This window comes from Trachurus trachurus (genome assembly GCF_905171665.1).
Source record: "Trachurus trachurus genome assembly, chromosome: 20".
In the NCBI taxonomy this organism is placed as follows: domain Eukaryota; kingdom Metazoa; phylum Chordata; class Actinopteri; order Carangiformes; family Carangidae; genus Trachurus; species Trachurus trachurus.
In genome coordinates, this window is record NC_139911.1 from 12,826,610 (window position 1) to 12,839,915 (window position 13,306).

At 39.2% G+C, this 13,306-nt stretch overlaps 4 protein-coding genes across 4 annotated transcripts; 3 read left to right on the forward strand and 1 right to left on the reverse strand.

Annotated features, from left to right (window-relative positions):
- Positions 1–559: 559 nt before the first annotated feature.
- On the reverse strand, positions 560–2,245 carry LOC311003718 (cystatin-B-like). The gene is made up of 3 exons (XM_083995530.1): positions 2,103–2,245; positions 1,882–1,983; positions 560–908 (listed from the first exon to the last, which is right to left on the reverse strand). Exons 1-3 carry the CDS (start codon positions 2,181–2,183, stop codon positions 780–782), a joined length of 312 nt encoding a protein of 103 aa, XP_083851656.1. The 5' UTR covers positions 2,184–2,245; the 3' UTR covers positions 560–779.
- A 5,081-nt stretch (positions 2,246–7,326) lies between these two features.
- On the forward strand, positions 7,327–8,823 carry LOC311003729 (cystatin-B-like; the record flags this gene model as incomplete). Its single annotated transcript, XM_083995541.1, has 3 exons — positions 7,327–7,398; positions 7,497–7,598; positions 8,695–8,823. 3 exons carry the CDS (start codon positions 7,327–7,329, stop codon positions 8,821–8,823), a joined length of 303 nt encoding a protein of 100 aa, XP_083851667.1.
- A 682-nt stretch (positions 8,824–9,505) lies between these two features.
- On the forward strand, positions 9,506–9,817 carry LOC311003720 (histone H4; the record flags this gene model as incomplete). The annotated part of the gene is made up of 1 exon (XM_083995532.1): positions 9,506–9,817. The coding sequence occupies one exon, from the start codon at positions 9,506–9,508 to the stop codon at positions 9,815–9,817; it is 312 nt and encodes a 103-aa protein (XP_083851658.1).
- Positions 9,818–12,443: 2,626 nt separating this feature from the next.
- LOC311003712 (histone H2B 1/2-like) lies at positions 12,444–12,828 on the forward strand (the record flags this gene model as incomplete). Its single annotated transcript, XM_083995524.1, has 1 exon — positions 12,444–12,828. The coding sequence occupies exon 1, from the start codon at positions 12,454–12,456 to the stop codon at positions 12,826–12,828; it is 375 nt and encodes a 124-aa protein (XP_083851650.1). The 5' UTR covers positions 12,444–12,453.
- Between the last annotated feature and the right edge of the window lie 478 nt (positions 12,829–13,306).

Consider the following 13,306-nt stretch of genomic DNA (forward strand, 5'->3'; position numbering starts at 1 on the left):
AATAGTAGATACATCATTGTAAAGTTGACCTATGCTTGGTTTGAAGAAGCAAATCCATCAATTCTATCTTACGTACACATAACGCACAGTAATAGAACTAAACAAAGATATTACTGTACATGTCCATGACTTGTCACATACATTCACTAAGCTGCCCTTTGTCACGTACACTCAGTATGTACATATGGTTTTCAGCACTCTATTATATTGTTTTCATCAGAGATTTAATAGGGTTGTGCCTTTTCCCCCTGAGAGCTTGGTTGAAAAACCATCTTTCATGAGCCACTGCTATGCTACATGACCGGTTTCATTATATGGCTCCACAACTTACATTCATTCATTCATTTTATTAGATATAGATATAGATATTATATCAGAGAAAAAAAAATAGATAGATAGATAGATAGATAGATAGATAGATAGATAGATAGATAGATAGATAGATAGATAGATAGATAGATAGATAGATAGATAGATGCGCTGTGGTGGTGAAGTTATGTGAACACTTTCTAAAGCCAGTGTACAACCTCGACAACTGAAAGTAATCACAACAAATGTGTTTCATTCAATTAGGATTTTTTATTATTTTTATACCTTGTTTAAAAAAAATAATTTTGACATACTCCCATCATCATGGTCTACATTACAGTATGTTATTACATGTCAGCACTGGGTAACATTATTTGATATAAAAGGTCGGGACAATTTAATAATAACTGATGAGATGAGAGTGGAGCCTGCAGGCACCGATGGGATGATTTGATTGACTTTGGATCCCTTTAGAAGTACTCAATTGGGTCGTGGTGGGCCTTGTCTTCCTGTAGACTGGTCAGCTCAAGCTTACTCCCGTTATGTGGAAGGTTTCTGAAAACACGGAGGTGAACATGATCCTCTCCTCCCACATGGACCTGCAATGAGGCAACAAGTATAGGAAACTGTGACGTGAGTCGCAATAATCACTTTACTTCCAGCTCTGTTTTTGCTACAACCCCCATACACTTGGCTGACGAGGAAAAGTTGGGGCATTAAAGCAGAAGTAAGTGGTCCGGTCGTTTTCGCTAATGCTGCGTTCCAGGCAGGCTTTTGAAATCGTAAATTACAGCTTCAAGTCACAACTTACGACTTTGTAGCGTTCCAGGCAACCCACTCGTGTTTTTCCGACCTGTTTTACCGGTGAAAGTCAAGCCACTCGTAACTTCCGACCGGTGAACTCGTACCAGATCGAACTGGTACCACTTCACGGTCGGAAAAATACGAGTTTCCTTGAACGCACCATAACAGTCCTCGTCCCTACGTCGCCACATTCACGGCGTCCCTTGGCTGCACACACAGCCCTGCATGCCGTTCTCTCTCCTCATTGGATAAAAACTGTAGGATACGATAAATGTTTTCTCTTCGGCTCAGAGCAGAGCAGAGGGACTGAGAGACCCGTGTTTCAGTCCAAACACTCTATGTAAGTGATTGCTGTCGGAAGATATAACTATTTAAGACTTATATTAACACAAATATATCACTTACTTCTGCTTTAATATGCAACTAAGTGATAAGAAACGGTATTAAACATTTACATAAACATGACACACATGTAGCTTCAGTATTTTTTTAAGGCAAAGATTAATAACTTTAATGTTACTAAAATTATGTCATAAAATAGACATGAATAGCATCATATCTCCACCATCACATTTTAAAAACAATTTAGCGCTTATAATTACATATTGCAATGTATTCTTGTATGATTTAATAGGACCTGGCTAGAGGTATTAGACTAATTAGAGACAAATAAAGTTGACTTTGACTTTGAGTTATATCTTCTTTCGGTTTGTGGCTTGAGAGTGATGGTAGTGAAAACAAAACATTTGTCTTGTAAATATCAATCACCTTGATGAAGAAGTTGGTCCCGGCCACAACCTGTGTTTTGTATTTCTTGGCTGTGAAAACTCCGTAGTTCTTCCCTGTTTTTGCCTCTGCGTGGGGCTTCATCTGAAAAACCAAAACAAAGCAGTGTGACATCAGCATCAGAGATGAAACACAGGCCACGTTGACGGTGGTGTGAATAGTTTTCAGGATCAAAGTCCCAACGATCATTTTTTCCTACTCACGCTGTCACAGATCGTCTGGACCTCTTCATTGGCATCATTAACATCGCCAGTCCCTCCGCACATCATTTTTGTCTGTTCCATGGTGGCAAACAAATGAACGAAACCTCTGCTGTCCGTACGTGTGTTAGAGGCGCTCGCTCCAGTAAATCATATGACTCTGTGGACCGTACCATCTGAGCAGGAGGAGGAGGGGAGGGCGGGCTTTTAAGCGACGCCACAGGGATGAATAAAACAACAAATTTCTTTGTTTGATGTTAAATAACTTAAGTAATCAAAATTATATTCCTAAACCAAACAAGCTCACGTAGCAGTAGGTGAGGTATATAGATGTACTATTTGGTGAGGTTTGTCCAGGTCGGTCACTCTTTTTTACCGAGTGTGTTGGTCCGAGGCGTGGCAGAGTGGTAAAGTCAGCTGAGCGTGAGTCATCACCGACAACAGGGAAGTGACAACTGACAAGTAGGTATAACAAATGTATCAGGGGAACTTCCTATAATACATCCACGCGGTTTAACAAGCAGGTGACATGACGGCTGGATGGTTAGTGGACCACAGACACGAGTGCTGCTCTGCTGATCGCTGCTGTTTCAGGCGTTTTTGCAACAGTGCCACCAGAGAATAGAATTTGATGACGGCAAAACAATAACAAAAAAGGTTAACTATTAGTCACATGTAGGACAGTCGGTGTAAGCAGAAAGCACCCTGTAGGCCCCAAACCACTCTACTGCCAATGGGCTAAATTAACATTGGCGTTTGTATCACTGTGCATCCACAATGTCCTGTGTACACACATACATCTACAGGCAACATCATGTTGTACCGGTAATTGATATGGGATCCAGCTCAGGGGCCTTGGCAATTGCCTGGATTGCCTGCCCTGTTGCAGTGCCTCTGTGACATCATATATACTTTGCAGTCATGAGATTTATCCGGCAGGAGCAGCTGCTACCTAGGGGAAAATTTTACTGTAGCAGCATTATGTGTTTTTCCGCTTCATCAGTAAATCAGTGATGATACAGTCGTCTGTTTCAGAAAGCTGTGGATGTGATCTTATCTGAATCATTATGGATTAGAATAGGGTGATGGGCAAAAAAGCAGTTTTACCCATTCATTATTAAATCTACAAGACAATGATATGTGGTGGTGAAGTGGTGTGAACACTTTCTAGCAAGTGTGCAACCTGCACTGCAGCTATTTGACAAAAAAACAACATTGAAATGAATCACGGCAGATGTGTTTAATTTAATTATGATTTTTTTTTTAATAGCCTACCTTGTATAAAAAAAATATTTTGACACACTACCATTATCATGATCTATATTACAGTATGTTATGACATGCCAGCTTTGGATAACATCCTTTGAGAACTGATGAGATGAGAGTGGCAGGGGCGTGTTCAGACATTTTTAATAGGGGTGGCACTGACTTATGGTGAGGTGTCATGAAACGTGACCATGTGCACCTGTGCACACACATTACGCACTCAACACACACACATACACAGGTTTTGGCTACCCATTTTCTGCAAAACCCGTATCTACTTCAATTACTAACACTGCCTGTGTGTTCTGCACTGCCAGGGGTCTAGGAAAGGCTCCCACTATTACCCAGTACAAATCACTGCAAGCCTGTGGCACACTACAAACAGCACGCTATCACCATCTACTGGAGGCACTGCAACTACACACTGCTTGACCACACAACCTGTAGCCTCCGCGGAAGCACAAGTAACACTCACCATGGGACCTCAAATAAGTAAAAATCTCTGTGTAAGTGAACAGGAGTCAAAATTATATTTGTGTTTCGATTGAATTGTGCCATGAGAAAAATATATGACCTCTACCTATTTAAAACAAAGCATTTCATGCCAAGAAATCAGCAGTTTGCTGTAAAACTAGTGTAAAATAAAATTCAACTTGACAATGGTGTATTTTGAGCTTACACGCCTATCACACACCTGCACTGAAAAATGATGAGAAAGTAAACTGAATCTTCAAGACAGATTTGCAATGAGTTGTGAAACATGCAAAACCTATTGCTCAAAGCAAGCGCACCTGAATCACACCCATCTTGCAGCAGGCTCAAGACTTTTGTAGTGTTTGTTAAGGAAAGCTGATGGGAACTTACAGCATGAAAATGGTCTGAAAAAGTTATGAATTTCAATATCAATTACATTATCAAATAATAATACATGATTTTAAAAAAGTTTACATGTTATTTATTGTTAACATTGTTTTAAATATATGCATTTTTATGATCCAATAATTACACAACTAATCATGATTTGTAAGACACATGTGATCCCCACAGAAGCATAAGAAAACCAAAGTACTGTACATACAAATAAGATTTAACATATTTAAGCATGAAGGTACTATTTTAACACTAGCGTTAGGACCTTTAGAACCTACCACAGGGAACACACAGATGCACTGAACTGTCTAAGTGATTTATGCAGTCATCATTGACAAGTCAAATCCTGTATGACACTCAGTTAGAACTGGAAATGTTTGAACTGGGTGGCTGTAACATTAATCACACAACCTTATTGTGACCAGAAGTAATCTGATCACACTGCAGCAGCTTCACGCCTGCACTTCATTGAATCACTGACATAGGCCTACCAGTCAGCCATACAGGTTAGATTTGGTTCCACAACACTCATGCGTTTGATATAGTGCAATATAAGAGCTGAAATTGAAATGCACTGGATGTACAAACCATGATGTGGAGCCACCTTTTCTTTTGTGTCTTGTGCAAGTTTTATTTTGACCACAAGGGTGCAGTAGCCTACCTTTTTCTTTTGTTTGTTTGAAACCCCAGCAGCTGCCCAGCTGCCTGGCATGAGAAGCAATTAGTTTGAGTTGGATGGTGGTGGGCACTCTCACAGTTCTTACTAGCAGTCAGAGGAAAGCCAGGGATTTTTGTTTTGCTGCAATCTACATAATCTTTATGGTAAAATGTCTGTTTATTAATAATCTATCTATCTATCTATCTATCTATCTATCTATCTATCTATCTATCTATCTATCTATCTATCTATCTATCTATCTATCTATCTATCTATCTATCTATCTATCTATCTATCTATCTATCTATCTATCTATCTATCTATCTATCTACATCTCAGACATCTACTACCCAGCCACCATAGCCAAAGCGCATCAAACTCAATCCCGCCAAAAGTCAATGTGTCATCTTCACCAAAAATCAACAACACCTACAGTTCAACAACATCAACCTCTCATTATTCAACCAACAAATCAGCATCAGCAACAAAGCAACTTTCCTCAGAGTAACCTTTCAAAGCAACATGACCTGGACCAATGCCTCCAAGTTATCCAAAACCAAGTATTACTGTAAAACTGGCTCACCATCTCCCAAACTACATCAGCAACCGGCATAACTGGCATCCAGACCATCAGACAGAGACACCAAGCAATAGCCCAAAGTAGTACAGCAATAAACAACCCCAACCTCGTGAGAACCATCAAAGAAGCACAACTAACTACCCCCCTGTACATCCTCCAGCTGAAGAGCCCCCTCTCCATCCCCTAATCCCCCTCCCTTACCGAGTAACTCAACACACAACAGATCACCAAACACTCACGAACACATGAACATACGAATAGATCACTTATGACACACACACAAGCCTCCACTAATTACCAAAGTCAAATTACACATCCTTTTACTGTAATATACCACTGCTTCACTGGCTATGCTCTTTGACTGTTATATATAAATATAAATCAATTATATTGCTGCTCTGCGACATAATGATAATTTGTGAACCTACTACAGTTTACATTGTGTGCCATGTGTCTTCAGCATGTGCTGAGTTCAGTTTTCAGTCATTAACACAGTGTTTCTGATTTTACAGCCAGAAACTTTTCTTTACGTAATGACAATAAAATCTGCAAATCTTTGTGACTTTATCTCTTCTGCTCTGATTAGTTGGCATGGTTACATGTAATAACTAGTGTGTTTCCTGACACATACTTCATTGTGCCTTGTTTTATAGTTTAATATTTGCTGTTGGTTGTTATCTGTACTTTGTGGTCTTATTGACCTCCAGTTTATTTCAGGTCAAAAGTAACATGATGCAATGACTGCACTGACAAGAAACTCCCACAAACTATTGCAAACATTGAAGAAGGGGAGTTTATGGTTTCTTGCTGACTTCGGCGCTGATAATGTATGCAGAAAGCCTTCCATTCAAAATATTAAGAAATAGAAATGACCCTGAAATAACCCTTACAATAAGAAGTTTCACCAGCATATATCTATATTTCTGAGAAACAAGATGTGGGCAAACACTTGCACTGCACAAATAATTCCTGTTACAGTAATATAAAGACTGATTGTCAAAGTTCAACTCGGAGTAAGAATTGCAGCCATTGTGCAAAGAATTAATTCGGGCCCATCCAGCATCAAAGCCTTTCTTCCCATGGTTGTATAATTTGAAGTCGTATGTTTTGGAGAATTCACTAATTGCTTTCTTGTTGAATGTTCAAGATAAAATCAGCTTTTAAGAGTTCAATAATTAACACATTTGTGCTTAGTCAATTTAAAACAGTAAAACAACAAGCTGGTGTTTTATGGGGATTCTTGGTGGTGAGCAATGGTGAAGTTGAGCTATCTGTTTGTTGACTTCAGGCTTATTTGACAATTCATTAGACATATTACAAACTACGGAAAAGGATTAGGAAAAAAAAAGAAAGTGAGCTCTGACTTTTTTCTGAAAATCAGATCAGCGGCCCTAATCATCCTCTGTAACAAACAATGGACAATGTCTTGCATTTAATTTTAGTATAGCCTGTCTGTAATTTTCTAATATAGTCCATATAGAGTTGAGGGGAATTTTTAGGTAAAATTATAATTTCACTACAAGCAACATAATCCACACATCTGAATATTAGTTACACAGCAGTTCTTGGTTATAAGCTACATCACATGACCATATACTGAATTACACAATTTGAAACGACAGTTTTTGAGAAGTGTAACAGTGTCAGCTGAACTTTGTGGAGTTATTCATCAAGGATGAGCAACACTAACCGCATTAGTGTGTGGGTGCGGTTAGTTCCACCCACTATCAGATCCACCTTTCAGTCTGTATCTGGGGTCGTTGTTGAGTATAAATTCAGAGCTATTTGATACCAAAACACAGACATCAGTTGGTTTGTTCATTCGTTTTTTTAATTCACAGAAAACTGTGACAATGACAGCTATGTGTGGAGGTCTTAGCGAGACTTTTGATGCCAATGAAGAGGTTCAGGGCATCTGTGACAGCGTGAGTAGAAAAATGATTGTTGGGACTTTGGTCCTCATGCACAGTTAATGTGGCCTGTGTTTCATTTCTGATACTGATGTGACTTATTTGTTTTTCAGATGAAGCCCTGTGCAGAGGCTAAAACAGGGAAGAACTATGAAGTCTTCACAGCCAAGAAATACAGATCACAGCTTGTGGCCGGGACCAACTTCTTCATCAAGGTGATTAATACGTAACAAACAGAGAGCTTATTTATCTATTCAGTTATTGATTATATGCTTTTTACATAAATGAAAAACAAAACAGTGAGACTGTCACCACTCTCACTGTTTCCATCACAGATCTCCTGAAACTCTGTAAAAGAAAGGACGAGTGTACATGTCCCTATCCATGACTGATACGTGCAGTGTTGAGGAAGCTACTTTGCAAGCATAGCTTGTAAAACTACATGTAGTTCACCTGGCAGTATTTTTTTTTTTTTTTTTTTAACTTAATTTCCACCCCTGGAGAAATGTAGTTTGTAAAACTACAGCTTAAAGAAGTAGCTTTAGCAACTACTTATACTCATTACACTCATTTAACTCGCGTTAAACGAATCAACGTGGTGTATATGAAACAAAATATACTTACCAAAGATTCACATGCCATCTGAAATATGCCTCTCAATTCAGTTTTATTTTTTAGAGAAAAAAAGCTGACAATTTTGGTCAACACACTGTCGGTTCACCAGGAACTTCGAAAGCACTAACACTTAGGCAACTAGATGCCATGATTCGATTCATGCCTTTTTTCAAAGAGCGTTTTGTAACACAATAATGGTAAAATAACATTTATATAAAAAAAAAAGAAAATCCTGTTATTGGCCAAAATAGTAGTTTGTAAATTCAGTTAAACTGCAAAAAAACAAAACAAAAAGTAGTTGAAATACTTGACGCAGCACAAAATATGAATGTAGTTTAACAATCAGCAAGTTACAGGAAATCGTAGTTAAGCTATGTGGTTCAACTCCATGTGGTTTAAGTCTCCCCAACACAGGTTATGGTGAATGGTAGAGACTGATTTTCATTTACACGTTAGAGAAATACTGAAATACAGTATGAAATTATAAGTGAAAATCAATCTCTACAATAACATCACTCCCTTTCTTTCTTGTGTAGGTTTATAGCAATTTTAGGTAGGCTAACTGTTTTGTTTTTTTTCCAGCCTGCAATAACATAGTGGATCACATCAGAACAAATTTCTGTCCATGTAGCAAACAATTGTCCAATGCATTTCCAGACGAGGTGGACACAGTCTGTTTCTTTTGCCTCCTTGCAGGTCCAAGTGGGAGGAGATGAACATGTTCACCTACGTGTTTGGAGAAAGCTTCCATGTAATGGGGGAGAGCTGGAGCTGACCAGTCTACAGGAAAACAAGGGCCCCTGCGACCCAATTGAGTACTTCTAAAGGGATCCATTGGTGCCTTTAGGCTCCACCCTCCTCTCATTGTCCAGGCCTTTTATAATGTTATATACAATATAATGCACGCCTGACATGTAATAACATAGTGTGTAGCCTAATATAGATCATGATGATATGAGTGTGCCACAGTGCAATTTTATACATGGTGTATAAATAATTATTATAATAAAGAATAATTCCATGAATCTGAGTTGTTGTGGTTCCTGTCAGTGTTGTTTCTCTGATTTGTAAGCAGCAGTGCAGCTTCTACAGAGGCTTTAGAAAGTGTTAGGACAACTTTTGCACACTTTATTGTCTATTCGACTTAATATTAAATGAGTAACTGCTATTTAGCTGCTCTAAGACATAATGACAATGTGAAAACATATATTTTGAAATGTTTGTGAACATTATAAAAGTGTAAAACTAGACTGTATTGCAGATGCTGACACTTTTAATCGATTGATGGAGCCTTGATTTACTGTAACTTTCAACATGAAGCTCTCTGTCACTTGGTACCTACACAGCAATGGGTGGCGCTGTTGTACCAGAGAGTCAAGGGGCGTAAAAACTCAGCGAGGAAGGGGTTATCCTCGTCTGTCTCTTCATTCACGTCCGCAGAGAGGGTTTGAAAAGCGGCGCGTCCTGTAGCTGAACCAGTTGAGTAGTTTTGTACCCAGCACTGAAAATGAGCGGCAGAGGAAAAGGAGGAAAGGGACTCGGTAAAGGAGGCGCCAAGCGTCACCGTAAAGTCCTCCGTGATAACATCCAGGGCATCACCAAGCCCGCCATCCGCCGTCTGGCTCGCCGTGGCGGAGTCAAGCGCATCTCCGGTCTCATCTACGAGGAGACCCGCGGTGTGTTGAAGGTCTTCCTGGAGAACGTCATCCGGGACGCCGTCACCTACACCGAGCACGCCAAGAGGAAGACGGTCACCGCCATGGACGTGGTCTATGCCCTCAAGAGACAGGGCCGCACTCTGTACGGCTTCGGAGGTTAAATACCATCACCACCAACTAAACAACACAACGGCTCTTTTCAGAGCCACACACTCAGTCTGAATGAGCTCATTTTCTCATAATTCTAACATTGATTTATTACATAATGGCTGTTTTTCATTATTATATGGCTGTTTTTCTACTAATAGGTAGTTGTCATTTGCACGGTAACTACATTGTTTCCCTATTATCTTCATTCTGGGAACAGCACAAGAGATCTAAAATTAAAGTATGAAAATAATGGTTATTGATTGAAGAGCAACAATAATCCTATTAAAATACAAAGTTTAACACAAATGGTGGTACAGAATATGTGCAAATTGTGCATGCAATGCATCACTGATCTTCAACAATCCAGTGTTGGATATCTACTCTATCCTCAGATCAGTGTAGTCCAAAATGTCTGAAAACTATTAGGCCTATATTCTCCTGCACACATCAGAGAAAAAGTGCATAATGAACATGTCCGTCTAATCATGGTTAACCCCGACCAACACCAAATCCCAGTGAGTTAATGATGAATGATGAACGTTGAGATCTTGCGTTTGATTTTCGGTACAAAGTAAAATTAATTTAGTAAAACACCATGAAACAACTACCGAATGAACATAACCTACCAAAACACTGACCAACCACAAGATTACAGCTGTTTTCTTTTTACAGATTATATTAGTATGTTTAAATAAGAACTGTGATCTCTTTTTTGCTCAGAAATAAAAGTGAAATGTTATGATATTGTTTGAAGATGTGAACTCACGTTAAACACCCAGCCTCCTCCCACATCTTTATTACAGTTTTTCTCTATTGGTTTGGCTCAATTCTTGAAACAGAAATTACATTCTCAAAATAACATGGACAAATCTCCAAACCACCTTGCAAATGTTCACAACAGAATGGCATTTCTCATTGATTTCATCAAATTGCAAATGTCTTAGTACATGTCTCAAGTGTCTTAGTGCATCTTTGCAAATGGTTATGTACAAGTACCCTAGAGTTAGCACAATGAGCATACATATAGCACATTTTCCAAATGAATAGATCTTGCTGATCTAAGCTGATTAGTTGATTCTCAGTCTAATGGTTGCTCTCTCCAAAACATGTCAGCATGATTTCACTGTGTAAATCATCATATGCACAATAGTCTGTTCAACTGTCAAAATTAGTCAACATACTGTAGGCTAATACCATGAAAACCATATGAATTTCTTGCAGCATTTCATAAATTCATGACAGTAATTGACAGTCAGGTGAAATTAGAACTTGACTAACGAAGGAGGAGTTCCTACATCTCAGATGACCAATCAATCAGCTGTTTAGCTACCTGACTGGTGCTGTCTATGATTGTGAATGCTGCCAAACGCGTATAGAGCTTGGCTAGGGCCTGTACCTTTTGCAGTATAAACATGGAGGTACCTGGCCAAGAAAATTATCATGAGCAACTCCCTGCTCAAGGAAGAGGAAGAGGAGGAAGAAGAAGAAGAGGAGGAGGAGTGCGGATGCGTGGTGGAATAGGCGGATTAGAGAACTGAGTACAGAGAACTGTAGGCCTATACATTTAGTTTTTACAGTACATAATCTTGAGTTACTTTATGTAGGCTATATGTGAATAAAAATGGTTACAATTTCCTTGGCAATATGAGTGCAGTGTGTGTGATGTCAAACTTTGGAGGCTGCTCTTACTGTAAAGTCCTTTTCTTAGGTTTTATACGTCTCTGCCATAGTGACAAAACATCTAAGCATTTTGACTTGCAGTGCTCACAGAATGCCACAGGGATGATGCATTTTGGGGGCACTGACTACTTACATGAGAAAGAAGTTTGGTTTTGACACATAAGTAAACTGTTTTGGGAGAGATATGAGGTTTTGCAGCTCATCCATGGTGTTATGCTGAACCATCCAGTTTATTTTTGGTAAAAGCACTAAGTGAATGCAAATGAGCCAAAAGCAATTGAGAAAGATCTTTGCCATTGTGATGGTACTGACACTTTACATGGTAAAGGAATCTAGTTTTGAAGCATGTGTGAACAGTTTTGGGAGAGATATGCGCTTTTGCTAGTGAGCTGTAATGTTGTGCAGAACTGTAAGACTGTTTGGCCAAATGGTCTTATAGTTTTAAGAATGTAATTTCTGTTTCAAGAAATGAGCCAAACCAACAGAGAAAAACTGTAATAGTATCTTAAATCCCCCAATTCTACCTCAATACAACCTTTGCTAATAAAAACAATAACAATAAAGCCATATAAATCCATATATATGTATATATATATATATATATATATATATATATATATATATATATATATATATATATATATATATATATATATATATATATATATATATATATATATATTAACTGTCTTGGGGTTAGAAAAATCCAGGTTTCTGTTTAAAAAAAAAAAAATCTGTTTCAATTTGCTCCTTCAGATTAGAAATATAGGACATTTATCACAAAATGATCAAAATGTCCTCTTTCATTTCAAACTGCAGGCTGCGACGTATATCTATGTAAATCCTAATGTGAGTTTCAACCAATCACAGAAGGGGGATCACACAGCCTCATTTGCATGGACGCTTCATAAATACGTACCACTCGCCTCCAGAGTCATTCAGTAGTTTCTGTCGATCCTAACTGAAAATGCCTGAACCAGCAAAGTCCGCGCCCAAGAAGGGCTCCAAGAAAGCCGTCACTAAGACCGCCGGGAAGGGCGGCAAGAAGAGGAGAAAGACCAGGAAGGAGAGCTACGCCATCTACGTGTACAAGGTGCTCAAGCAGGTCCACCCCGACACCGGCATCTCGTCCAAGGCCATGAGCATCATGAACTCGTTTGTCTCGGACATCTTCGAGCGCATCGCTGCCGAGGCCTCTCGTCTGGCTCACTACAACAAGCGCTCCACCATCACCTCCAGGGAGATCCAGACCGCCGTCAGGCTGCTGCTGCCCGGGGAGCTGGCCAAGCACGCCGTGTCCGAGGGCACCAAGGCCGTCACCAAGTACACCAGCTCCAAGTAAACAGCTCTGCTGTTTCTACCCGACCCAAAGGCTCTTTTCAGAGCCACACACTTCATCTACAAGTGCAAACTATTCTTGTAATTGATCACAAACATTTTCTGACGAGTTACATCCATAGACTGGTTGCATCCAAGTGTGACCATAATGAACCTATCAATAAATCTAGATTAGAATATGCGATAATTGGCATCGGTTGGTGTCACTGATGTTATCACCAGAACAACAATGTAGCCAATGAAAATTTCAGACTTGTGGGGAGTTTGTTTGTAGCCTTCCTCTGTTCAATGGTGGTTCTTGTGTATGCATGTTGGAAGCTGTAGGCTACAAGTTATAATGTTGCCAACATCAACACTGTAAACAAATCTAATCAATAAATGTATATTCACTATCACTAAACCATGGATAACAATAATATAGTATTTGCATAAAAATTGACCATTAAAACGTTGGCTGTTTCATTTCTTTATAAATGTTGTCC